Source organism: Manis pentadactyla, chromosome 2, assembly GCF_030020395.1.
Source record: "Manis pentadactyla isolate mManPen7 chromosome 2, mManPen7.hap1, whole genome shotgun sequence".
Classification (NCBI taxonomy): Eukaryota; Metazoa; Chordata; class Mammalia; order Pholidota; family Manidae; genus Manis; species Manis pentadactyla.
The window spans coordinates 216572887-216599717 of NC_080020.1; the positions used below are offsets into that span (position 1 = coordinate 216572887).

The window sequence follows — 26831 nt, forward strand, 5'->3', positions numbered from 1 at the left end:
TCAAGTGGTTGGCCTGGGAGTCTTTAGAGCAAGCAAGAGAAGGAAGAGGAACTCTCAATAGAACCTTAGTGAGGCACATTTACCATTGGATTGCCACAGGCATCTAAGGAACTGGTGGCCAGCACTGTTACATAGCTGGGGGAGGACAAGGCAGCTGAGCAAGTCTTGTTGGGGTGGAGACGAAGAGCAGGAGATGGTGGTCCTAGAGATGAAGTCCTGCCAGGGCTAAGGAACGCCATGGAGCAGTGTTTATTCTAGAAGCCAGTTCTTCTGACTGTGGCTAAAAAGCATGGAGTTGACAGGGTCCTGCTCTGTGGGTAGAGAAGAAGAGGGGCGAGACCAATGGACTGGGTACCTCAGGGTGGTGGCTGCCATGGCCCCATCTCTTCTTAGGTGTTCCACACCGTGTGCAGGGCCTGGCAGACTGAGGTGTATGCGCAGCTCTCCTCTGTGCCCACCCACTGGCATCGCCATCTGCTCTGACTCTCCTCAGGTACAAGGAGAAACCTCCGCAATGACCTGCTGGTGGCTGCGGACTCCATCACCAACACCATGTCATCCCTGGTGAAGGAGCTGCACTCAGGTGACGCCCGGAGCTCCCGCCAGCCTCATGCCTCCCGCCATACCCACGCTCTCCTCGCTTCCTCTCCACATGGTAGTGCACACGCCTCCTCACTGCCCGCTCAACCTCTTTGCCTTCTAGGAACACACTGGAATCTCCACCCAGAGCCTCTCTCTCAAACGTGATCACACAGAGATGATTACACACTTAGGTTTCTCTTAAGAATACGCCTTGTGGAGCAAACAGCTGAGAATTTAAAGACATTCAGCTCCCTTAAGTACAGTGAGGCCCCTTCCTCGCTTAACCTGCCTTCCATCTGCACTCTATCCCAGCTGCTCTTTCCCCAGGCCTGATCCACCGCCTCATTCTGAGGCTTTCTTGGATGACTGGAACTGAATCAGCCACAGAAGCTTCTGGACTCTCTCACAGCCACCTTCCTGCTTTCTCCTACTTGATTTGGTTTTGAAACCCTCTTCTCTCCTTTTGTCCCTGAGTAGCCTCTGGTGTCACCTGACTTTCATCACCTGAGCCTGGTGCTTCCTTCACTCCTCACATTCAGTCTAACCTATGACTTTTCTCCCAGTCTCTCCATCACTTAGATTTTCCAGAAACCCTTACCTCATGGCATTTTCCCCTTTACATTAAACCCAGAAAAGAAAGAAAAATACAAAGTCATCCCTATATCATCACATCTTCAAGAATCCCCATGACTTTATCAGTTTTGTAGCTGCCAGGTATTTGCTAACTTTTTTCTACAGTGGGTCAGATTCCCATGTTCCATGTTAAACTGATGGTTCCCTTCCCAAGTGCTGTACATCAGGGGCCTCTTTGTTTCTTATCACCTAATGTAGTGCTGTTATATACCTTGAAGTAGCCTATAAGGTTATTAAGTAAAAATACAAAGCAGTTTTTCCATGGGCCATTCAAACATACACATTGAAATTATTAGCCCATGCTCTTAGGAAAGGCAAACCTTGGGTACTGCTTCTGACCTTTGCAGGAGAAAGCACTTACCTTTGGTGGTGTTATGGGACCAGACCAAGATCTGACCCACTTCACTCTCAAATCTGCCCATTTTCATTTAGAAGTGAAAAGTCTATGGCATAAGTTGGTTTTTCCAATGCAGTTAAGATAGATGCCAACTCCCCCATGCAGGGAGTGCCACAGGGATACTGTCTCTGTTCCGGCACTGCTTCTCAAGTCCCATCAGGAGCACTGCCCCCTCCATGCACATGCACACATAACAAGAGGTGGCCACCTTTGAGATGGCACCACAGGCAATTGAAAGTCCCTCCCCTAATATAACTTCCCATAGATGCCAGAAATCCCACTTTCAAAGGTAATTTCTCGGGAGATTTCAGGCCATGGAAATCAAGCAGACTTCAGACATATGTCTCACAGCCACTTATTAGGGTTTATGCAAAACCAATGGCTCATGAGCTCATCACACTAGGCTGAGAGATAGTCAGACATCATTAAACATAAAGTACACAGAGACCAAATAGCTTCACAAAAGCCACAAGTTTATGGGGATTCTCAGTAATCTCTCACAGGAAGAAAGGAAAGGATCATGTAATGTATTTAGAAGGTACCTTGGAGAGCCCATGGTCCAGTCCTCTTTAGAAATACAGCATGTGATTGTCAGGAAAGTGATTTGCCTCAAGTTGGGCAACTCAAAGGGGCAAAGCTGGTCCTAGAATTTAGGTCTTAAGGATATTAATCTGAAGCCCTTTGAATCTAATTAATAAGCCTATCCTCACCCAGGACAAGATGTCAAACCTGCAGTGCCATGAGGGCCCGTTTCACTGATGCTCTGCTCTCTCAAGCAATCAAGCCCATAGGTAGTCCATGTCCACACTTGGCACATAGCTCTATAAAATGCAGAAATAAACACCCTTTACATGTGAGGCTGCCAGTTTCTCAGTGAACAGAAGAGCCTTGCCCCAAACCAACACATTTTTACTGTCACCGTCAAGGTATTTTTTAGGATAGCATTAGATATTCAGATTATCCTTATGTATGTCCTGTACTGTGTGGACATACTATTTAAATCCATAGCTTGCACTCCTTGTCTTTTTTGAGAAATGTTCACAGATAATGGAATCTTCGAGTTGGAAGGGATCTTAGGAGTCATTTAATCCAATCACCTGCTACAAAATTCCTCTGTTTGAAAATTTCCAGTGAGCTCATTCATTCATGACCAGCTCTGATCAGTGGGAAGTTCTTCCTTATCAGGGAGCCAAAATCTGCCTTTCTATAACCAGTTTATCCTTGTTCTACCCTCCGAAGCTACCCAGAGTAAGATCAGTCCCTCCTACTCATGTTAGCCTCTCAAATATTTGATGGCAGATAGTGTGGCTCTCCTTAAGCCTTGTGCTCCTTAGGCCACTCTTCCCAGTTTCTTCAGCCATTCCTAACATACCACGGTTTTCACTTTACCATCCTGCCTGCCCAGCCTGGTATGTGGCCAAGTATTTCAAGGCCCCAATTCCAAGTGAGCTCTCAGGGCTGAGCCCACTTCTCCATGTAACCAGGGATCTTCAACCTAGAGCACAGTGAACTGTGACCTCCCCAAGTGGGCCCCCAGGAGAACAACCTTAGATAGCATGAGCTTTTGTCCACACAGCCCCCTGGCACTGTTCACTAATTTTAAGTTTGTTGACAGCTAAAACCTACAGTGTTTTTTCCTACAGAAGCCAGTGTTAATCTACGTATTCCCCTCCCACCCCCCACCCCGGGCACTTTTACGGTTGCCTCCTTGAACCTGAATGCAAGGTATGAGGTGTATCTCTAGTAGAGATACAGGCATAGAGAAAACAGCTTTGAGCAAAGGTAGCCACCCCCCCCCACCCCAGTCACCAGGGAAGCCAGCAGCAGAGTGGGTGACATTAGACTGGGCTGCTTCTATGGCTCAGGGCTTAGAGGTAAACAGCGCAGGGCAGGGACCACACGGGGAGTAGACTAGGTGAGTTAAGCGCCCATGAGCCTTTAGGGTTTCACCCCAAGCCTCCTGAGTTACTCCCTCCACCCTCCTCCTCTGCTTGTACAGTGCTGAAGGGTCACTGGCCTCCTTGGACTTGTTTCCACAGCAGAGGAAGGTGCAGAGGAAGAAGAAGAGAAGATGCAGAATGGGAAAGACAGAGGTAAAGGCAGATCACCAGGACCCCTAGATTGAATGGAAGCCAGAGCTATAGCCCCCGAATGAAATCCCCCCTCCCTTTTTTTTCTGCTTCCTTCCTGCAGCCACCTTTCCCCAAAGTTTTAGACCCCCACAGTTCCCTTTACTTGCTTCTCCTGACTGCCAGGTGTTCCCTAGAGGTGGTAGTGTCCCTTGATCAACAGAAGCTTCCTGACTTCCTAATGCTATGATAAATGGTTGGGATACAGGAAGTAGATGCCAGTAAAGCACAAAACATGATCCCTTATGACTCAAACATGACCCAAAGAGTTTATAATAGAGTTAGGAAGCAAGACCAAGTATGCAGAATAAATAGGAGATAACAAGTGGCAGGAGAAGTTAATCAGAAAGCTTAGAGTATATGATTATAAATACAAGAAGAATTTCTGAAACGGAAAAAATTATTATGGGCAGAATAGCCAAATGGTTTTGTGGCCTTGGAAGCATTAAAAGCAATAAAGAAAAGCATCCTCAAAGGGCAGTAACACTTCCTAGTTTTATTGTGTATAAAACCTACTTAATAACTTGTATACGAAGAGCTGTGCTAAATGGTTTCCACATATAATCTCATTTAATCCTAACAACCCTATGAAATATATAATAATACCCCATTTTACCAATGAGGAAATGGGCTCAGAGAAATTTAGGTCATGTAGCTGTTAAGTGGCAGGTATTGGGTTTGAACGGTGTCTTTCTGACTCCAAACCTCATGGCTCTTAATCTTCATATTTCTATGTTACACTGAACAGATAACAGAATTCTCTTTGAACATTTGAGAGTCAGTTGGTATTTCTATCACATATTAATGTGCCTAATGCTAATTTATCCAAAAGGCCAACGCCCCAAGGCAGAGATTTTGGTCTGTCTTGTTCAGGTTGGATCTCCAATGCCTAGAACAGTGCCTGGCACACAGTGGAATGTCAGTAAATTAACAGCCATAAGGAAATAAACAGGGTGACATGCTGAAGAGTCCTTTGTCAGGGAGGGTGAGGAGGTCAAGGTGTGCAAGACAGGAAGGAGCCAGCACCTGCTCTTTCAGCGGCGGGGCACTTACACCCCTCCTGTTTGACTGCACTGCCTCAAGCAGGGAGGATCCCCCACAGGGCTCAGAGCCAGGACGGAACTTGCCCAGGCACTGCGGGGCCGAGCCCAGATTCAGCCCCAGTATCTCCCAGCTCCAATGTCCAGTCTGCTCCAGTGTCTGACTAGCAGACCCGTAGACTAAGTGAAGTGGCAAAAGTCTTAAGGAAAGGAAGACAGCAAGTGGGAGATAGAGGTGAGGAAGCCATGATGGAAAGGCAGAGCGCCTTGGGAGGGCTCTGCAGCATCGTTTCCCGAAGGGGTGAGTGTGGGTAAGAGAGGCAGGACTCTGAAGTAGCCAGGGAAGAAACTGGTAGACGAGGACAAACATACTCCAGATGCTGAACCCGAGAGTGTCAGTCAGGATGGGGCCTGGGAGAAAGTGGGCCATAGCTATGATGAGTTGTTGACAGTGACATACTTGGCATGGCTGTCAAAAGGTCAGAAGTAGAAGGCAGCTATTTGAAATATCTAGAAATACCAAGAATTTAGAAAAGACTGACTTCCCCATGCCGATAGAGGATGAGGAAGATGGCAGGAGGGAGGTAGTGCAGGAGGTGAAGAGAGGAGGAGATACACAGAGATACATTCACACTTAAGTAAACACATGCTCCAAACACATGCTCCCAACACATGCACACGCATGCACGTGCAGACACACAGTCCAGCCAGATCCCAGCATTCGTGTGGAATGTTCTTGGCTGAAGAAGGAGGGGTGTAAGTGCCCCGCCGCTGAGACTAACAGCTGCTGCTTTCGCCTCTCCTCACATACCCCCTTCCCTCCCCAGTAGCTTTTCCCATGCCTCCCCTCAGTCCCCTTCCTCTCCCCGGAAGCACACAGAGGACTCTGCCCTGACCACTGGGCCTTGCCCTGACTGTGGACTCCAGCCCTTCGTTCTGGTTCTGGTCTGGGTGCCGGCTGCATCTCACATGTGCCTGGGCACGGCTTCCTCTGTCTTTGCACCTGTGCCGCTCTGTCAGTATCTCTTCTTTCTGTCCCTCTTGCTCTTAGTATCTACCTCTCTCTCTCTCAGTGCATATACTAGAGTTTCTGTGTGTCTCTGTGGAATCTTTTTGAGAGAATGCCTGAATTTCTATTCCTGTGGCTTAGGTGCTGTCCCCAATGGGAAGAGCTTTCAGAGTTAGGGTGAGAGGTGGGTCAGGTTTTTAAAAACTGTTTGGTCTGGTAGAGGTTCTAGGATATGTCCCTGTAGCTGAAATGTAATTGTTATGTGGGTGTAGTTACAAAACCAAGTGTTTTTATGGATGGACCTTCTGATTCTCTGCCATGATTTGAGCATGGTACCCTACTATAAACTGATGTCACAGTAACTAGTGTCACATAGGCATTAGAAAGCAGTAACAATCAGCATTAAAAAGAGATTTGTGTCTTTGGGGTTGAAGTCATGCTGGCATAGTATCAACACAACTTGGTCAACACCCTGTTAGGACTTCCCAGCCACATTCAGCCCTGCCCCAGGCCTCTCCCTGCCCTACCTGGCTCTCTGGGTAATGCTGGGGAATGCTTCTGCCCCATTGGGGTACCCTTCCTACTTTGCATCTCCTCACCCCTCACCTCGTACTTGGACTCACTAATGAGTATTGTAACCAAGACTGCATAGATAAAACATAGACTAGTGGAACTCACCCCAGATCACTCCATAGCCCTAAATTCATCTCACCTACACCAGAGCCTCATGTTATGCTCCTGTGTCCTTCAGAAGCACCTCTCCCTAAACCGCCATCCATGGTGGTGGGAGCTGTAGATCCAGTTTGCATACGTAGTGCTTCTGCATGTCTGGTAGGCTGACTGCCATGGCCCTCTGTGAGCAGACACAAGCTTTCAAGGGTCCAGACAGGCAGTGTTCGAGATTCCAAGGTGAGCAAGAGTACAACTTATCATTCCCACACAGCTATGCTTGCAGGAAGGAAATACTGCCCTTATCAAAGTTTAACTCACTTTCACCTTGCTTACTTCCAGAACCAAATGGGCTGACATAACTGCTTCCTAGATTTAAGGTGGCTTCGTTTCCATTTCAGTTACTATTTTCCTTCTCCTGAGCAGCACTGTCTCCCTGGCTGTTTGATGTCAGTTGCAGCTGCCTGTTGTAGGTAGTGTGACTCTCCGCACTGTTTCAGGAAAAGCAGACATATGGAGAGCAAAGGGGAGAGGCAATTCCAGGAGCCCATGAGTGTGCTGGGCCAGGGAATCCCTGAGAGGGGAGATCCAGGGTGGTGAGGAACCCTGGGTGTGATCTCGGTGTGTTGTTTGTATCCCTGCCGCACAGGTTAGCAGAGAAGCCAGGACAGAGAGGCCGTGCAGGTGAGTACAGCATTCTCTGCTCCCACTCTCCTCCGTCCACAGCCCTTTCCTTGGTCACACTTGCCAAGCCAGAGCCATCCGAACAGAGCCCAGTGGGACCCTTCTCTTTGCCCCAGCCCCATCAGCATACCCCCTTGGCCTGGTGTCTGGGTGCTGACCTGCCTTGCACTGCACTGGGCCTGGGCCTCAGGCGTGCCTCAGTGTCCCAAGTCTGCATGCCACTGGCAGATGCATCTGGCTGGCAAGGCTCTGGAAGCAGGCGTCAGAGGTCCACTAAGAGCCACCCACTTCCCGGGGCTGCCTCTCCTTGCCCCCAATTTCCCTCAACCACTGTCATTCCTCTCTGGGGGTCCAAACCACAGCTGGTGCATCCCTGGGGTTCCACCACCCAGAGCTGTAACCTGCCACAGTATCTGACCGCAGATACACACTTCTCCATAAAGCCCACCATGCCTTTTGCAGGGTGCCTGACCATGCTCTATCTTCTCACTTCTTAAATAAAATTAATGAAAGTCCAGATTTCCCCAGAGGCAAATGTCCATTGCCTCCAGGAATTAGCCTTTCACATTTTTCCATCTCAGGATCTTGACGCCTATACCACCCAGTTCCACGATATTGCGCTTCTGGGCATGCTCACCAAAAGGAAGGGACGAAAACAACTGGACAACAATCTGTTCAGGAGAAGAGTTTTTTCAAGGATAGATGCCTTTGAGGCATCCATAAGATTTCTCTCTATTTTTCAATTTTTCTCCCCTCCCTTCTCCACTTCTTATATTTAAAAGTTAGTCCATCTTCCTCAGGTACAGACCTTCCAGGCAGAAAAGCTGTGCAGCCCTACGATCCAGAAAAGGAGCTTTCCCAGATCCTTCCTGCAGTCTCATGGTGGGGCAGGTTCTGGGACCTTGACCCCTCCACAACTGCACCAGGCCCTGGAGGGGCTCAGTTCTGCTCACTCCCCAAGACTGCCCTCTCTGAGCCTGTCCGGACTTGGGGATCATGCACACTATGGATGGGTAGCACCCAAGCTGCAGAAATTCTCTCACTGCCCGAGAAATTACAGAGCCTCGAGGGCTTGGCCAGGCTTTTGCCTAAACTCACTGCATTATCAGGTGAGGCCTTCCCTGAAAGCAAGTCTAGGCTGCCACAGCCAACAAGGGAGTCAGGAGCTGACTTGCCCTTCGGGAGCCTGCCAGAGCCCCACTCCCCGGGGCACAGAGGAGCTGGGCAATGAGGAAGGGCAGGCCAGAACCACGTGGCCAAGTCCTCTGTGCAGAGGGGAGACTAAGATCCACCACCCAAGAGCTTTGGTGTCAGAACTCAAATCAGAGCTGGGTCTGCTGGTCCCAGTGCTGCCGGATGACCCCCATCAGGAGTTATGAGTAACTCACCAATACTAGAGTCAAATGAAAAGCATAAAAAGCCAGCATGAGGCAAAGGCCTTCTCTACTCAGTATTTACAGGCACAGCCAACCTCTTTGTGCTCCTCCCCAGTCACAATCCTTCTTCCCAAGAAACCACTGTATTGCAACCTTGCACCACGAACCCAGCTCTTTCTTTTCCTGGAAATGTTCTTTCCCTGTGCCCTGAGCACCAACTCCAAAGATGCTAGGACACCCCCAGAAGTGGGGGAGCACCCCTTTCCCTCAGACGCTGTAAGATGTGAGTCTTGTGAGCTTGTTCCATCTCCGGATGAAAGGACAGCACCCCCGCAGCTGCCTGGTCCCCAGCAGAGGTTAGCATGCAGCGGGAGACCCTGGGCAGTGCCCTGAGACTGTGTCTGCCCTGCCCAGGCACCGGGGACATGCGGCAAGCTGGCATCGACACAAGGAAGGCGAGGTCCTCCCCCAGAGGCACATTCCTGTCCATCTTTCTGCTGCACACCTGGACCAGGCCTGCAGGCTGCCAGATGTCACCACCTGCCAGGGAGAGGGGAGATGCTTCACCCCAGCGGGTGGGAAGTGGGAGGGACCGCCCAGTGCTGCTGCTGGTGGGCCTCCCCCTTGCACAGCCCTGCATGAACTAGCATCTTCCTCACTCCCCTCTGGGCATGGTCTCATCTCTGCAACAGGAATTTACCTGGTGGTTGAAAAGAGAAAAGAAAACAGCACGAATCTCCTGTGTGTGTGACCTGATGGGGTTCTTGCTGGCATCTTGCCAGCACGTGGGGTGCTCCCCGGGGGGCGGGTAAGGGGGGAGCACACTTTCCTCCCGACTTTTGACCTTTAAAAGCCAACAGGTTTTCTTCCCCGTATCGTGCAAAAGCCAGCTTCAGGCCCGGTTCAGTTCTACATTCACACCCAGGCCACAGTGCTAAAAATAGCCTCCTTCCTTTCTTTCACACTGCTTGGGCTTCCGCCCCGTGCCGCCGCGGCTCTGCAGCCCAGGCGGGAAGGGAGAGCACAGAGCTCTGCACTGCAAGTCCGGGGCGGCTCCTCCTCCTCAGCGGATTCTGTGCAGTAACCCGGGCCGTCCGGCAGGGAGCACTGAGCCGTGACCGCCAGGGGGAGCCTCGACCCCGGGGTGCGGCGCTCACGCAGCCGCCACCGACTCGGGGTTCCTTCCATTCTGCTCTGGCACGCGTGATAATCAATCCCAATTCCTGGTGATTTTCATTTATTTTTTTTCTCCTCTCTGGGCTCCAGGATGTTATTTTTAGTAGAAGAACTGCAATAAATATTTATAAAGGGCAGTGACTGGAATGAAGTGAGGCCCCACAGCTGGTTCTCACATCCCCCTCAACTCACGCCTCTGCAGACCCCTGCCCGCTGCCCAGGGAAGTCTGTGCAGAGCTTGGGGGCCAGCCCGCAGCCACACAGGGAGAGTCTCACGGAGACCTCGTGAGGAAGCAGGCAGGGGAAAAGAGAAAGGGCCTACTCTCTCATCCTTCCTTCTCCATGTGTCTCTGCTTCCTGGACGCCTCCCATTTCCTCCTTCCTAAAGAAGTGAAGGCTTGTGCGAGGGAGCGCCATACCCTGCGAGGCCCCCTTGCTCAGGGTCAGGAGTACTGGGCATGAGGGGCAGGTGCATCAGGGTTGCTCCAGCAGTGTGGGAGCAAGGAGGAAACAGGAGCTGGTTTCCTCCCACGTAAGAAGAACACTGCCCCTTGGGACCTCAGGAGTGGCCGCCAGGCCTGGTGGGGGGGTTTGCCTCCCAGAGCAGCTCTGCCGAGGCTCACACTGTGACCAGCAGTGGGCTGGGGCCCTGGAGAGCCAGCAGGGGCTCCGGTAGGAGAAAAACATTGGTAACTGGTGCTCTACACAGCAGACAGGGATCTGGGCCTGCCTGGAGGACCAGAAGGGGCAAGGTGAGAGTAACCATGCAGAAAGTTCTAGGGAGGACACTCAGTGCCAACCAATGGCAAGATTAGGTTTGGGGGTTGCTGCAAGTTCTCAGATGACCCTGTTGTGTGACAGTGCTTTCCCCCATAATCCTGACTTCTCACACTTTGTACCACCCCTGAAGAAGACCCCCACTTTCCTGGTCCTCACAGAAACTGCTTCATCTTCCAGAGCAGAAAGAGCAAAAAGAACAGTCAAATTAGAAGTACCAATGGCTCCCAACTAGCCAAGTGCTCAGGCCAGCTGGGGTGCTTTGGCAGTGTCTCCTGGGCACAGTGTGGCTTGTCAGGCTCCTAACTGCTCAGCAAGTTCTCTTGCTGTCTGCTTGCCTTGGTGAAGGAGTGGCCTCAACATCTGCCACAGGAGAGGCTCTGAACTCCCAGCTTCTAACAGCACCTCAAGATGGTAAGGGGGGCTGGAGAGAGCCACAGGGATGAACTCAGAAGCCAGCATGATGGGGCATGTGTTCCATTTCTATATAAATTAGTGACAGTTGGCTTCGTTTAAAGCTGGAATATCCACCATTATCTCAGATCCCTGAGGTACCCTGACTTCTTGGCATCTGCTTGAGAATGCAGACCCATCTCAGAAGCTTGAAGTGTGTCCCTTTCCTTAACACTGGAACATAGGTGGTTATCCTGTCATGGGCACTTCCTTCTTAATTGCTCTGTAACCATTTAGGAGCCCAGTTTAACCAAAGTAGGTGATCTTTTGAGAGAATTTATATATATTGTCAGCATCATGGGCCCCCTGGGCTAGTGCTGTTTTGTATCTACGAAGAACCCTGGAGAGGTCCTAAATGCATCCTGGGTCTTGAGGAAGCCACAGCCCCACCAAGCTCAGGTCCATAAATCCCAGCCATGCTGAGCTTCCATTTGTTTCCACAGCCCCCGCATTCTGCTGGCTGTGCTTCATCCACCGGCAGACTCCCCCTCTTCTGCACTGCTTACTCCCTGCTCCTGTAGTCTGACAGCTTCAGAAAGGTACAGTTGCTATGGCAATGCCTAGAGCCATCTGAATTCCTGCTGCACCCTCTGGAAGAAGAGGGCCCCTGAAGAGCCATTCTGTGGATTCCAAATCTAGCCTTCCCTGGCCTATCCTCCATCAGGGGTCAGATGGCTGTTACAGACTGAGGAATGGAAGGTAGGTAGCCCATCTTCCTCAGGAAGATACCCTCCATAGCTGCGAACCACATGCACCCAGACAGTTCTGTGTGTGTGGATCATAACATGAAGTGAGGCTCCCTGCCTGGGGCTCTTAGGTGTGATATAATACCTGTGGCTCTCAGACTTCAAATCAGAATCCCCTGGAGGCTTTAAATAAGGATCCCCTAGAGGACTTTGTAATGTATGGATAGCTGGATCTAACCCCCAGAATTTCTGATTTGGTAGCTGTGGGTGGAGCAGGCGGTGGTGGTACTTTAGGTCCAAAGACCACACTGTGAGGATCACTGTGCAATTTTAGGAGGAGAAAAGCGTCCACATCAGTGCAAAGAGCCATCACCCATCAGGTGGCAAAAGGCCAGAGTCTGCTATCTCTTCCAGAAGAAAAAGAAGGGGGCTCCTACAGTCACATTTCTGTGAGGGGCCCTGCGGAACGTGTGCTAGGACTGTGGTCTTACGCTGTGGTTCTTGGTTCCCAACAACAAGACCTTCCCCTAGACATGAAGAAGGGGGCAACATCACAAGAGAAACCTTGAATTTACAGAAGCCCAACATCCTGGATGCCTCGTGGCTGAGTGAGTCATGCCCAGTCTAGAGTCTAGGGGTGGGGGTGGAGTGTGCTAAGGGCCTGCCTGGCTCGGGGGCTGTCAGAGGCATCTAGCTCTTACCATTAGAGCTTTTACACCCAGATGCTTTCCCCACAATGCAAATACTGTATTCCACACTAAGCAGGGTTCAGGCCCCAGCTGGGCTGCTTGCTTTCAGCCTATCTGAAACACCAACTCCCATGGGTGTTATTCTAAGAGAAAATTATTACTAGAGGACCTAAGATAAGTGTTGCAGGCCTACCCCAGTTACACATAGCAGATCCCGAGGATTCTGATGCTTTTTCTACACACTTAACCCTATCTGAAAAACCCGGGCTGTAGTGGTGGGCCTACATGTCTCTCCTGCCTGGGTGTGTCTGCAAACTGGCGGGACATGTGGGCGTTATCTGACTTCTGCCTTCTACCACAAGAGAGGACAGTTGGGGTAGGGCCATGGCATGAAAGAAGTGGACATCAAACCAGTTCTCGGAAGCAGTGAAAGAAGTGAACATCAAACCAATTCCAGAAAACTATTTTTTTACAAAAGTGTCCCAGTTTGTGAAGGTTTGTATGGTGGCAGGTGCTTTCATTTCGAAACTGTAGAATCCCCGAGGGAGACCATAGGGAGGACAGGGACTTGCTGGGGAGGAGGGCCCTTTGAAGAGGCAGACGCTAGGTAGTTATCCTGATATTTCTGAAGTAAATAGAGCCTGGCACTGCTCAAGGTAGAGATTAAGAAGGGATAAGTGGCTAGGGTGGGGGGTTCATTCAGAGGATACCTGAGGAGCCCTGACTTCTGTGCACCAGGTCCCTCTTCAGCCTCCAGGCCTCACTGAATGCAGGGCTGTAGGTGTGAAGGGTGGAGCCTGGTCTGAGCTCACCCGAGGGGGTGGGCTTGGAAGCCCAGCATGGCCCTCTGAAGCCCACCAGGCTGGGAACAGTGGGTGAAAACACAATGGGAAATGGTCACTGCTTGGAGTTCTAGTTCCTGAGAGTGTTGGGTTTGGGGCAGTGACTGGGAGAGGAGATGGGAGAGTGTGTCCCTATGAGTTTAAGGGCCGTGACTAATACAGAGAAATTTTACAGCTCTGGGGCCCAGACTCTGTCTACTAGTAAGAGTTCATTGTATTTCATAATCAATTAGAGCCTGAATCCCCATCGGCCCCCACAGGAGTCCTCCCGCATGTCACAGAAGAACTTGTCAGATGTTTGCCTACAGCCATTGCCACACCTCCCACTGGTGTTCTGAGGCCTTTGGCCTGTGGGAGGATGGTGGGCAGACGCCCTCACCGAATCTGGGTGAGGGGCACAGTGAGTCCTCTGCATGTGTACATGTGCAGGTGCGTGTGCATGCACATGCGCACACACACACACATACAAGGGCCTTCTAGCTTGAGTCTGAGGCCACAGGTGTTTAGCTTTCCCTGAGGAGGGCATAGCCTTGGACTCAGCCACTGACTCTTGGGGCTGGGGATGCGTCTACACCAGCAGGCTTCAAGCTCGCCTGTACACAGTGGGCTTTTCATTATGATCCCAGCTTGAGGGTCATGCCATCCTAGTCCCAAGACCTTTCTCATTTAGTCTTCTTCCCACCCAACCAGAGAAGTCGTTCTTGCATGCCAAGCATCCAACCCTAACAGGAGGAATTCAGGCTGGGTCATGGATCCCAAGCCTCTAGAAGTCCTCTGCATCCACGCTTCTCAAATCCCAGGCCTGGCAGTCAAGACCCCCATCTCCACACTCCCCCAGAAAGCAGGCCCCACTCTCCCTCCACAAATCCTCATGGGCCACCGGTGGTGGTGATTGGTATATCCTGTTCACCAGCTCATAAACAATCCGAGGAACAGTGCCTGTGTGACCCTGCCTGCCGTGGCTCCTGGGCCTCCCAGGTATTCTCTCTTTGGGGCTCCCCTGATGGGATTGGTCTTTGGAAGAATAGGCCCCTGAGGCTGCTGAGAAGGAAGCCATGCAGACAGGGAAGTCGAGACCTGGGGAGGCAGGGTGCTCGGGAGCAGCTCCACTCTCAGAAACCAGGCACAGCTGTGGGCCAAGGACTCGGGCTGCCCGAGCTTCCTTCCAGACCAGCGCTCCGGGATGGGCTGGACGACCGCGAGTGTGAGGAAGGGAGCCTCCAGGCCCGGTGCTCTGTGGGCGCCCTCTTGCCTGGACTGCTTGTCTGTGTCTTATTTTTCTCATTGTCTAAGAACCATCCTGGGTGCATCCTTTACACAGCCTCCCCTGGGAGCCTTCTCAGAGGAGCGATGAGTTTGGAGAACAGCAGACTGAAGCGAGGGGAGTGTAGGCTGACACACAGAGGAAAGGGCTGGAAGAGGGGCAGAATTCAGGTGAGGGGATGGGAGACAGGACCTGGTGATCGCACTCCTGAGCCCCAGGCTTAGACTATCTCATTCCTTTATCCTGTTGCTGCCGCAGCTCACTTGGGCCCCAGATTTCACCCTCATTACATCTCCATTGGTTCAGCTGGGGGCAGGGGAGCCCCGTGTGTGCCTCCTGGGATCCCTAACCCCAAGCTGGCCCCTGCCCCAGGCCAGGCCTTATCTCCTGGCCGCACCCTGGCCCTTGCCCAGTTTATGGTGCTCAGCTGCACTGTCAAGGGGGAGTTGATGGAATTTCCCTGGGGCTTGCTCTGGTTCCAGAAGTCACTTATCTTCTTGCCCTCAGCCACTGCTTGAGAGTGGAGGGGAGTTAGACTGGGGTCATTGGAAGGCCTCTGGAGCCAAACTTTGCAAACTGAGTTTTAAAGCTAGGGTGGAACTCGGAGAGGCCTTGTTTAACATTTCTGTTTATCAAGGCCCCTACCCTGACCTGCCCATAGCCCACCTCACCTAGCTTCTGGCTGGTCTTTTCCTGCATAGTCGTTCAAGGGAGAGAGCTCCCTGAACAAGGTTGCTCTCTAGCTGTGTTGTACACACAGAAGTATCCTCAACAAGGCCTTTTGACTCAGCACACCCGACAGGAGCTCCCCTCCAGCAGGGCCCTGGAGGATCACAAGCCACAGTCAACCCCCAGCACCAGTGTCTGGAGATCACTGGCCAGGCCTTGTGAAGAGGTACAAACGAAGGAAATGCAGCTTTACCTTGAGAAACCAGCTACCAGAGCTGCTTGGAGACCTCTAGGGGGAGTGAATGAAGGAGACGACTAGAACAGGAAGAACAGCAAGATTATCACACACATAATCAATTATAGCTGTTCTGTAAGATGCTTACTGATGTCCCTGGGTGATGAGGAGCAGGTGGGCTTCTTCAGTGAGGGCTTTGCTCCAAAGACAAGGTAATGAGCATATGTTAAGGGCCTACTGTGTGCTGGGGTGTTCACATGTGTGATCTCCGTTAGTGTCATCCCCTCCGCAAAGCTATGCAGTAGGTATTATCTCAGGAAGGAGGCTCCTAGAGGTCAGGTACCTCATGCCATCAGGACGTGACAAGCCCATCTGCTTGACTGTGACACAACTCTGCTTCCCACTGTGTCAGCAGGAATTCAGCAGAATTTCAAGGAAGAAGAACAATATTCCAAGTAGCAGGGAGATGGCTCAGGGAGGAAAGTGGAGTGTTGAGTCAATGGATTTAACTAGAGTCTAGTTTGCCACTTAAAAAATAATCACCCAGATTTGCCGATATTTTTTAAAAATCTTAACCTAGATCCTGTCTCTAATTCCTACTGCCACCTTCGCTCCTGGGCATACACTTTTCCTGTGACCCCCAGTCAATGAAAACCCAACACAAACCTGCCACATTCAAATGAGTTTGTTTTCCCCAAATATAGACTCTGTAAGACCAAATCCAGCAAGAACAGAAGGTAGAAACGGTAGCGTGAGCCAACATATATGTGGCGTGCACGTGTGCCAGCACCAATCCAAGCACACTGACTTAGTCCCCACCACTTTGTCTAAAAGGTTCTCCAAGCACCATCATCCCTTGGCCACAGATGAGGCAACTGGAACAACACAACTATTTTGCCTAGGGACACGGGAATAGCAAGCGGCAGAATGTGAGTGACTCCAGGCAAGCTGTCTCTGGAGACATCTCCTAACCACCATGGTCTGCTTCTATGGCTGACAGACATTGACTAAGCAAGATTTCTGTGCCTGGCGCTGCACTGTTCTTTCCACATACTCTCTCACTCCTGCAGGAAAGGAGGAGTCAGGGGGTCAGCCTCTGGCTAATAAGCTGGCTGCATTTTGGACACCTCACTCACGTGGCACAGTGTTAATGTCTGGAGCTCCTCAGCCTTCACCTTGACTGCACGGCAGGATTAGACAGCCCCCATCCACCTGAGGGAAGTATGAGAGCCTCTGCAACATGGTCACAATCATGAAGTCAGCATCCACCTAGTCAGATGCTTTGCTTCCCTGAAACATTTACGCCTCTTGTCTCCATTCATTCAACACATATGACCTTGCACCTTGGAGCTTTTTTAACATGTGCTCTTGTCTTCCTGAGTGGACTATAAGGTCCCTGAGGTGAGGCATGGTGACATACTTCTTCAGATCTCCTCACAAAATGCAATACCATGTTCTCCAACATTCCTGGTGACTAAAATGAATGCTTATGGGCAAATACCTAAAATGCAAATATTTAATGAATATAGACGGGTATGTAGATAATTAAATTTATGTCCATCAGTCAACACTCATGAAATACTAAGATGTTTCTGAATAAACTTTACAAATGATATTGCTCTTTTTAAAAAAGAGAAAAACCGCTTCCCATCACCTGCCTTCCTGAATGACCTCCACTCCACCTCACCCCCCGTGCAAGGCCAGGGCACGGCAGCCTGATGTTTCTCTCCTCCCTGGAAGCCTGGGCATGTCCTCAGGATTCTGTGAGAGCCAGCTCCTGCCCGCAGGTGCTTCCTGGGTAGGTGCAGCCAGTCCAAGCATTCTGGCCCACTTGGAGCATTCTGCACTCTGGCCATGACCGCTGAGGATGATCTGCCTTGGGAACACCCAGAAATGGCATAAACCTTCCCAGACACACCCGCCAACTTAAAACATTGGCAAACTAGCTAAAAGAGAGTGGCTGGGCACATAATGGGCACCAATTCTGGTTATGGTGACCAGGAGAGGACACTGGCCTGGAAATGAAATGGATTAGAACCTAATTCCTAGGTAGACTGTTCTTAAGTAATGTGGGTAAAGGACTGCTTTGTAGTGCAGTTAATGCATGTGGAGTTTAAGATGATGCAGAGATATCCATTTCTAGAAAAGACTTGGAGAGGATAAAGACAGTGGTAAGAATCACATCCAAAGTTAGAAAGGAGCCAATGCTTAAACCCAGGTCCTGCTGACTGCTGCCTGGAAGACAGGCAGCTGTAGGCCCAGACCTCACGCTGGCTGGCTGTGGGCTCCCCGACCCTTGCTGTGACTCTCAGTTCCAGTGTCCTGCCTGCCTTCTCCTTTGCCCTGTCTGTTCACCACCCTCCAGCTCACCTGCTCATGTGTGACTCCTGCCCTCTGCTCCAGTGTGGTCCCAAATCATTCAGTCCCAGTGGAGCTCCTCAGGCTGCGCTAGGGTGCCCTGGCTACCTTCTCAGACCTGGCCTAGACCTGCCAGCTTGTGCCTTGGTTTGTCCTGAATCTCCCTCCTCTCCCTCTCTGGGCCTGCATGTCCCTCACTAAGGCTCCTCCTTCCTCCCTGTCTTTGTTCCCAAGGGGCTTCTCTAGCAAGGGCCCTGCTCTCTTTTCTCTGAAATGGTTCCATCCTCTCTCAGAGGCCTGGCTGGGGCCTAGTCCCCAGGGAGGCATTCCTTAGGCTCTCTGCTGCCGACCCTGTCTGCTGGAGCAGCTGTGGGTACAGTGGAATGAGAATGGGCTCTGAGGGGCACATGCCTGCATTTGAATCTTGATGCCCCTTTGTAGAGTGTGACCTCAGGCCCTGCCGTATTCTCTGCACCTATAAAATGACAGTAATTCCAGCATACTTGATAGAAGGATTATATTAAAACATATGAGAGACCTGAAACAGTGCTTGGCACACAGCAAATGATCAATAGCTGTTACATTCCTTCCTCTTGACACTGAGCACACCACCCTCTTGACACTTCAGAGGCACCCTTTCAGGCCCTCAGCCTTAGGGGTAGGCTCCTGAACCATGCTGGCCAGGCCTTCCTTGTCTCACAGGTGAGAGGCTTTAATGATGGGGATGTAGGAACCTGGGGCCTCCAGAGCCTGAGCCCCATGCCCAGTGCCATGTGGCTCAGAGGCACCCCATGGGAGTTTCCCCAGGGCTGGCAAAGGCTGCTCGGGCTTAGGGTACAGATCATCTCTCCAGCTCAGACATGTGCAGGGCCACCACCAGAGGTCAAAGGGTGAGGTCTAGAGTACTGAGCCAAACCCCTGCCTTCACACCATAGGAAAAATTGCTCTGGTGTGGGGGCGGACCCAGGAGCACTAGCTGAGGGCCACCTCGCGGACCTCACCCCCACCACCAAGTACGTGCGCACCCCTCCCCAAGTGACTAATGACTAGGTGCCCCTGTGGTGGGTGAGGCAGATTTGTGAAGCCTCTAAAACACCAGGGTCTTGCCCCAGCCTTCTCTCAAGGCCAAGAAGCTGCTTTGCCCTAGACTAGAGGGCCCTCTCAGCACAATTTGTCCTTCTCCAGAGATAGCGGCTCTACATTTGGACCGAGGGAAGCTTCTCTTCAGACCTCAAAGAATCTTCATTCATTCATCTTTATATAGAGTCCCTAGTATGTACCAGACATCATATTAGAGATACAGCAAAGAATGTCCCTCAGGAAGCTTACATGCTGGTGCAGGAGGCAGACAATATTAATGATTGTGTGAGGTCAGGAGGTGGTAAATGCTCAGGGAAAAAAAGCGAAAGTTGAGAGAGTGAGTCATGGGGGGAAGGCCAGTGTGAACTCAGTGTTCTCGGGCTCTGCCCCCACAGCACAGTAACTAGCAACTTTTTAGATGAACAAAGAGAAAACACACAATTGTACTTGGCAGGAAATTCCTCTGGTTGGTCTCCAAAAAAATTTTTTGAGGACAAAGTTTTTGCCCTAGCTGTTTATGACCCTCTGGGTCATGTCCCACCATGCCAGCCACCTGGCCCAGACTCTCCCAGCAACTAGTCCAGCCTCAGACCAGCACCTTCCTGCCTCCTTTTTCTCTCCTTCCCTCTGACCTCCACACTGCACTCCGGACTCCAGGCCTTTGCTTCAGACTGCTGTGTTTTTGTTTGCTTATTAATTTTATCCATCCTTCTTTGGCCGCCTTCTCTAGGGATGAAGTTTATAATTCCCCCATCATACCCAATCCCAGAAGAGGGCTTTCTATCTGGAGCAAGAAAATATTCTGGAAGTTACACACTTTCCAGTCCTTCCCTCCACACTAACTAGGCAGGAGGCTGGGTAACCCACCTTGGCTGCCCCAGGGTATCCCCCAAGCCAAATCCAGTCTCCTCCTCTGGGCTTCCCCACCTTCACAGGGAAGCCCACCAGGTCTTCTGAAAGGAGATCACCCTAACTTCAGTCATGTTCTCTGGGGAGTGGCTATCACTGCACTCAGTACTGTACTTCCTCAAAACTCCATGCTCCTCTCAAAGTACCAGCCACATGGCGTTGTTTTACTCTGACGTGTGTATGATTGCTGATTTATGTCTGGCTCTCTGGGTCAAGGCCCAGGTCTGTTTTGCTCACCGTTGACTCCACAAAACTCTGCCCAATGCCTGCCAGATGGTGAAGCCTAACAAACACCTGTCAAATGTTCACATAAAATACATTCAAGATACAGTTATAATGGCAATACACAAAGAACAGGACTGAGGAAGCATGGTAAACAAGGTCTGGGAGAGTGCTAGGCCCTAAACCTTAACTCCCTTATGGTGTATTTATTATAAATAGATCTGACCAAGGACTTTTCCTGGTGGGCAGAATTATGAGGTGTCTTATAAGGTATGACAAATGGAAACTCAGTTTTAATTGTAAGAAAAAACCCACAAAACACACACTCTCTCCCTCTCTCGTTGCTCAGGCACTGTAACTGGGTGCCGTGCCTAAGACCCGCACTGAACACGAAAAGAAAGCGATACTAAGCCCAGCCAATCAGAAGTCATTTTCGAATCCCTGCCCCACAAGGGTGACAGCATGCTCCGCCCCAGCCCAACGCCCCCTGGGGGTTGAGGAGTGCAAATGCGCCATCCGCAGAGTGTTTGCTGCGTCAACTTGGCCTGGACTTTGTGGCTCATGGAGATGCGGCCTCTGGTCTCATACAATCCCATCCCAGACACCCCTGAGTCCAAGTCAGACCACATACGGGGGCCGCGGTTTCATTCAGGCAGAAACCCCTGAGGAGCTGTCAACAGCAGTGTTTATCCTGTTTACTCAAGTGACTGTTCCTACAACTTTCCACTAATTTCTGGTGTAAATTACCCCTGCTTCACCAGCAGAATGGATTTGATGAAGGAAAGTGGTTTCAGAAAAGTGACACAATAGTGGTTTGAAATGCTTCAATAGCATCTCTTTGAGACCCAACTTCCAGCAAGCAGATGGATGTGGAGAGGCAGCATCACCCTTTCCCTGAGTGGGCAAGCAGGCAGGGGCTGCTCCCTCTCCCTCCCCCTCAGTGGGGGGCCCAGAGACCCCAGGAGGAACCCAGGCTGCTGCCACTACACCCAGACCTCCAGGTCTGACAGCCAAGGTGTCTTCAGCTGCCCCCTCTCTGAATGGGCCTGACCAGGTGAGTGTCAGCTCTGCTCTCTCACGTGGACTAAAGTAATCATTATTCATTTCATGTTTCTTATTCCTAATTTGAAAGGTGGTCTGAGGTGTATCCCCCCTGAGGACACTGAAGACTTGTTGGCTTAGGTGGATTTTCCCCTTGTGTCACTCAGTGGCCCTCAGGACAGGCCCTGGGTGCTGCCCACCCTCCTCTTCAGGAGGAGTGTGTTCAGGGAGGAGGGGTTCAGTCAGAATGGGGTGACAGGATGGCAGCCTGACATCTGGGAAGTCTAGGTGCTCTCAGAACCCACAAACGGAGGAAGGTAGAAGAGGGAGTATGGTGAAGAGGAATTTTTATTTTGTTAAGCACCTACTATGCGCCAGGTACTGTGTTAGGTTTCTGACCAAGGCAGCAGCCTCTTCCCTAAGGCCCAAGAAATCTGGTTTAAAAATTATAATTATGTGTCATTTGACTATCACATATTAATTTTACACAAAGGAGAATATTCCTTTAGGTTCTTTTTCTACTACCCGGTCCTGCTTCTCTTGTCTATAGCCAAAAGTTGGTGGGAATCAGTGGTATAGACTAGAAAGGCCAAGGTACGCCATCAAAATCACCTGACAGGGGAGGTGAGGTCCTGGTCACAGCACCGGGGGGACTGTGAGAGCTAGAAATGCGGATCAATGCCTCTGCCAGGTGGGTGGGGAGGAAGCTCGAGGTTTCTCTGGAAACTCCAAGGTGATGTGCCCTGTCAGATGGCAAATGGCCAGGGCAACGCCATGGGCCCTGCTCCTGGCTGGCTCCTGGGGAGGGAGGTTCTGTCAGCCTCTAAAAAATCTGGCTGAATTGGGGCTCAAGGGGGTTGAGGAAGCCACTTTGTCCTAGACCACCATGGTGGTAAGAGAGGACTTGCCTCTCAGGCAACCAAGTTAGCCCCGACCAAGCTAGCAGCCACCCAGGACCTAAGTCAGGCCCTTCCTGCCACTCCTTGAGTGTGAAGTCTCAAACTCTAGAATCTTTGGGTGTAGAAGTAGCTTATTCTGGGGGTAAACTGAGGCAGACACTGCTGGGGTCCCTGAGAAGTACTGAAGCTTAGCCTTTCCCTCTCGTGTAGCTTAACACCTAGCCTCTATTTCCCTTCTTGTTGCCAGTTTTGGTCGGGAAATCGGCTCCCATGGCCCAGGTTCACCTCCCTGCCTTGTCCACCCCAAGCCTCTTTCTCTCTCTCCACTGCTCTCTGTTCTGCTCATGGGCCCTGATATCCCCAGGGTTGCAGGGCACACTCAGCTCCTGGGAATCCATTAATTGTGGAATAGAAGGCCTGGCCTCCAATTTAAAGAAATTTCAAGATGTCTGGGGACAGGTGGGTTTCGCCAATGCTCCTTGGACACTATGTGGGTTGGGGGGCAGGGTACTGCATGCAGAGGGCTCCACGCGGATGGCAATAGCGAGCAGAGAGCCTGGGTAATCCTCATGCTCGGAGGAGCCCTGGTCCCTCTGGGAAATGCCGTGTGAGCACAAGCTGGGGCTGGGAGTCCAAGGTGGTATAGCTCAGCCACTGACTTGCCAAGAGACCTCTCTGAGCCTCAGCAGCCTCATCCTTAAAATCGGCATGGCAACGGCTGGCCTACTGCCTTTGAATGTGTGATTAGGATCTAACAAGAGCTCAGTCTGAAACGCCAATGTAAACAGCGTGCCCTGTTGAGGGAATTTTCTTGATTCCTCTCTCCCCTATGAGACAAGGGATAGAGAGAAGTGGGGAGACAGTTAATAAAGTACTATGAGCTGATGCTTGCTATGGGCCCAGCGCTGTACTAGGCCCTTAGCATCATCACACTTAATTCTTCCAAGAGCTGGATGACTCAGGCAGGCTTATGTTCTCATGTTACGCCCAAGCTCGCCACATTGGCTGAGTGGCCAGGCCGGCACTCATATTCATATCTGCCTGAAGTGAAGCCTCTGCCCTTCACCCCATCCCATCCTGGGACTAACGTTTCCCTGAGGGAAGCCCCCTGGCCTGGGGAAATACCTGAGCTGCAAGTCTGACCTGAGTTCGCTGCTCTTCCCCACCTCACTGTGTGGACTTGGGAAACTTTCTTAACCTCTCTGGTCTGCCCTCCCCTCTTTTGTTTAAGAAGGGATTTTGCTCTCCAAGCCCCCTGCCCAATCTCTGGGGGTCATTTCTACCATCCCTGGCCCTGACCCTCCTTTGGGTTAGAAAGAAAAAGATGTACAAAAAAGAGTCAGACCTGGAGCTGGGGTCCGGGCCTTACAGTGAGTGACCTTGGGGTTTTCCTCAGTCTTGGGCACTCCCATGTGTGGCCTGAACTCAGTTGCTCCAAGAGGGTGGCAGGGAGCCTGTACCAAGGCCATGTGTCAGAAAGCTAGGGTCCCAGTAAGAACCTTATTTGGGAACCTGCAGGGAAGCAGGCCCAGGATCCCGGGTGGAGCCGGGGTTGGAACCCAGAGCTCCCGTCCCTTGGACCCGGCTCCTCTCAGGCCCAGCTTGGCGCAGAGGGGGAAGAACAGGAAAAGGGGATGACCGCAGGGCTGTGGACCTTTCTGAAAGCCCTAGGGGAGAGCCCATTTCCCTGCCTTTGCCCCCTTCCAGAAACTGACCACACTCCTTGGCTCGTGGCCCCTTCCTCCATCTTCCACACCAGCAGCAGTGGCTTGAGCCCTTCTCACATCATGTCACTCCAGCACCAACTCTTCTGCCACACTCTTTACTTCTAAGGATGCTTGTGGTTACATTGGACCCCCCAGGAATTAGGACGTGGACATCTCTGGGGCCATTATTCTGATGACCACGTGCCCTTTGTCCCAAAAATGACTTCCAAAAATAGTTAATGTCCTGCACACTTGACATGTGGGCTGAGATGTGTACCTGCGGCTCTCTCCCGGGCACCCCCTGAAGTCTGTCTCCACCTCCAGCCTCAACCCTTGGGAATTTCCCTTTGTTCCATTTCCTGCTTCCTGTGTTCCCCTGGAAGTGTTCGCAGTGGGAGGTGGAGGCGCCAGCTTCTGGTGGGAAGACCCCGGGGCCCACCTTCTCAGCACCACCTTTTCTTTCTGTGTGTCCCTCCCACAAATGGACCCAGGGCTGTGGGGTGGAGGAGGGGCAGGGAAGCAGGCCCGGGTTGCTGGCAGGCTCGGCAGGGGAAGGGGGATCTCCCTCCAGATGGAACAGGAAGCTGGATGCCGGTGGACAGGGTGCCAGCCCTGGGATGTGGAAAGGGCTGTGGGATTGGTTCCTGTCCTCCCACCCGTGAGGAGTTCCCTGTGCCTCGATGGCGAGTGCCAGTTGGTGAAACAGAGATGGTGAGCCAAGCTCTCCCTTCTGGTGTGGCTCTGCGATGGTGCGGGGTGGCAGGGGCAGGAAGGAGACCCGGGCAAGTAACTGAGCTGGGATCTGGGGCCTGGTGGGGGATCTGCCTACACAAGAGGGGTGGAGAACCTGAGTTTGCCCAGGGAGAGATGCTGGGGTTCGCTGGCATTTGGGCACCACCACTTGTCTCCCTCCAGTCTGTCTTCTGCCCCTCACACTGTCCTGACTCTGTCCTCTCAGGGGCCACTTGGGAGCCCGAGGTCAAATCCAGCCGCCTTGTCGTTGCTCCCTGTAGTAGGCAGCTTCTCAGATGGCTTCCTGGTATTCAGCCCCTTCTGTACTACCTCCCCTTGAGTGTGAGTCCTAGTGCCTTACTGTTTGTGAAGAGAATAGGGTGAAAGCATCTCAGATTCAGTGATAAAGGTCTTGCCGGGACACTCTCTCCTGCTTGCCTCCTCTGATGAAGGCAGCCGCCATCTTGTGAGCCACCCTGGGGAAAGGCCCACGTGGTCAGGAACTGAGGGCAGCTTCCAGCCAACAGCTGGCACTGAACCAAGGCGCCAGTCCAACAATCCACAAGGAACTAAGTCTTGTCAACAACCACCATGTGAGTAAGCTTGGAAATGGATCCGTCATCAAACCTTTATATGACTAAAGCCAGACACCTTGACTGAAGCCTGTGAGCGACCATGAGCCAGAGGAACCCACTAAGTCACTCACAGATTCATGTTACACAGAAACTGTGACATAATAAATATGTTGTTGAAGCCACGAAGATTTGGGTTAATTTCTTATGCAGTAATAGATAATAAATATCCTCCCTTCTCCTTGAGCCCGTTGCCAAGTCAGTGCTCTGGGCCTCTATCCCTGGCCTTCATTCACTCATCTGGTTCTCCCCTTGCCTCTGTAAGCCGCCTCCTCTCCCCTTTGCCATCATCCCTTCCCACCACGACATCTTGGTCTCCACACTCCTCTGAGAGAGCCCACCCAATTCATGACTTCAGGAATGACCAAGTACCATGTCTGTGGCAGTATTCTTCCAGTCATTTCCACCAGCTCATCTGTGTTCAGTTCCATTTCTCCTCTGGCCCCTGGATATATAGTTCACCTGTATGTAACCATAACAACCCAAATCGATGAATATGTCCCTTCTCCTCATCTCTGTTTTCAGTTAGCAAAAGATGTTCCCTTTGGAAGGCCACTGATGGCTTCCCCATGCCACTTGCTGGAACTGAGCATGAATCTCTAGGCCTCTGAGCTGCCTCCCTCCAGTTCAGACTCACCTTCCTCGAACATCACTTTCAAGACATCAGATCATCAATGACTCTCAAGTCTCCATGTTTCCCACTGAACCTGCCTGATGTTTCCCACCAACAATCGCATATGACCCTAGCAGACAGGCCTGGGTTTGACTGCCAGTTCTACCATATTCTGCCTGTGTGCTCTGGTGCAAGTTGGTTCACCTCCCTGGCCTCAGTTTTCTAACCTGAGGCTAGAAACTGGAAACACCTCAGAGGTCCTTCAACAGGTGAATGGCTGAACTGCCGTACATCTGTACCACGGACCACCACTCAGCAATGGAAAGGGAGGTACTACTGACACATGCAGCAACATGGAAGGATCTCCAGAGAATGACACTGAGTGAAAAAGCCAATCCCAGAGTTTGTATACTGTACGACTCCATGTTTATAACAATATTGAAACGAGAAAATTATAAAAATAGAGAACAGATTAGTAGTTGCCCAGGGTTGGGAAGGGCAGGGGAGGAAGTGGGTGTGGCTATAAAAGGGTAACTTGAGGAATCCTATGGGGATGGAAATGTTCTGACCTTGACTGCATCAGTGTCAATATCCTGGTTGTGGTTTACACTTAAGTTTGAGAGATGTTATCATGGGGAAACTGGTAGAGCATACAGGGGATTTCTCTGTAGTAGTTCTTACAACAGTGTGTGAATCTAAAATTATCTCAAAATAAAAAGTTAAATTAAAAAAAGACACCCCCTTTATTGAGTTGCATGGAACTCAACTTAGAACCTAGAAGGTAAGTTACCTAATAAAGGAATATGAATGAAAGAAAAAATTGCTATTCTTTCTAAAATGTTTATATCTGAAAAGGAGTAACACAATGACAGGGTTCTAATCTTTTATACTGGCATTGAATTAGACACCCTACAGAAAGCTGGGTGGACTGTGAGCTTGCTTACCATGCTCCCCATAATATCTGATTCAGCAGGTAGCAGCCCCCTCTGCTTCCCTCTGGGGGAGCAGTGAGGAAGAGTGGAGAGGACTTAGGTCAGAAAGGCTGCAGCAGAGTCAGGAAGTTTAGACAGGGGAACCAAGTCTGAGGGTGTGAGACTCAGGCAGAGGGAGAGAAGTCAAGGGGGCGTGATCAGAGGCATCCAGTTCTCACCCTTTCTGCCCTCTGAGCCCTGAATGCCCTCACCTACCAAAACCCAACCAGCCTTCAGTCCTGGTTCAGACCCCATTTCCTCAAGGACACCTTCAATTCTAGCCCAGATCCCTCCTTGTTTGCTCTTGATCAATTAGCTAACATTGGTCTACACTGTGTCACCTGTGAACTCACAGGCA

The 26831-nt window shown here is 51.1% G+C and overlaps 1 protein-coding gene across 16 annotated transcripts in view; it reads left to right on the forward strand.

The window, feature by feature from the left end:
* The window catches only part of DTNB (dystrobrevin beta), a 258809-nt gene extending 232572 nt beyond the window's left edge, over positions 1-26237 (forward strand). For 6 of the 16 annotated variants that reach the window (XM_057497369.1, XM_057497380.1, XM_057497372.1 and 3 more), the window contains 3 exons: positions 494-655; positions 7109-7143; positions 8934-9239. In XM_057497369.1, coding sequence (XP_057353352.1) covers positions 494-655; positions 7109-7113 — 167 coding nt within the window. In that variant the 3' untranslated portion in view covers positions 7114-7143; positions 8934-9239. Of the gene's footprint in view, positions 1-393; positions 656-3651; positions 3706-7108; positions 7144-8933; positions 9240-25414 lie in introns of those variants that run through there. The other 10 variants (XM_057497373.1, XM_057497365.1, XM_057497368.1 and 7 more) reach the window with 7 other exon arrangements.
* Positions 26238-26831: the final 594 nt, after the last annotated feature.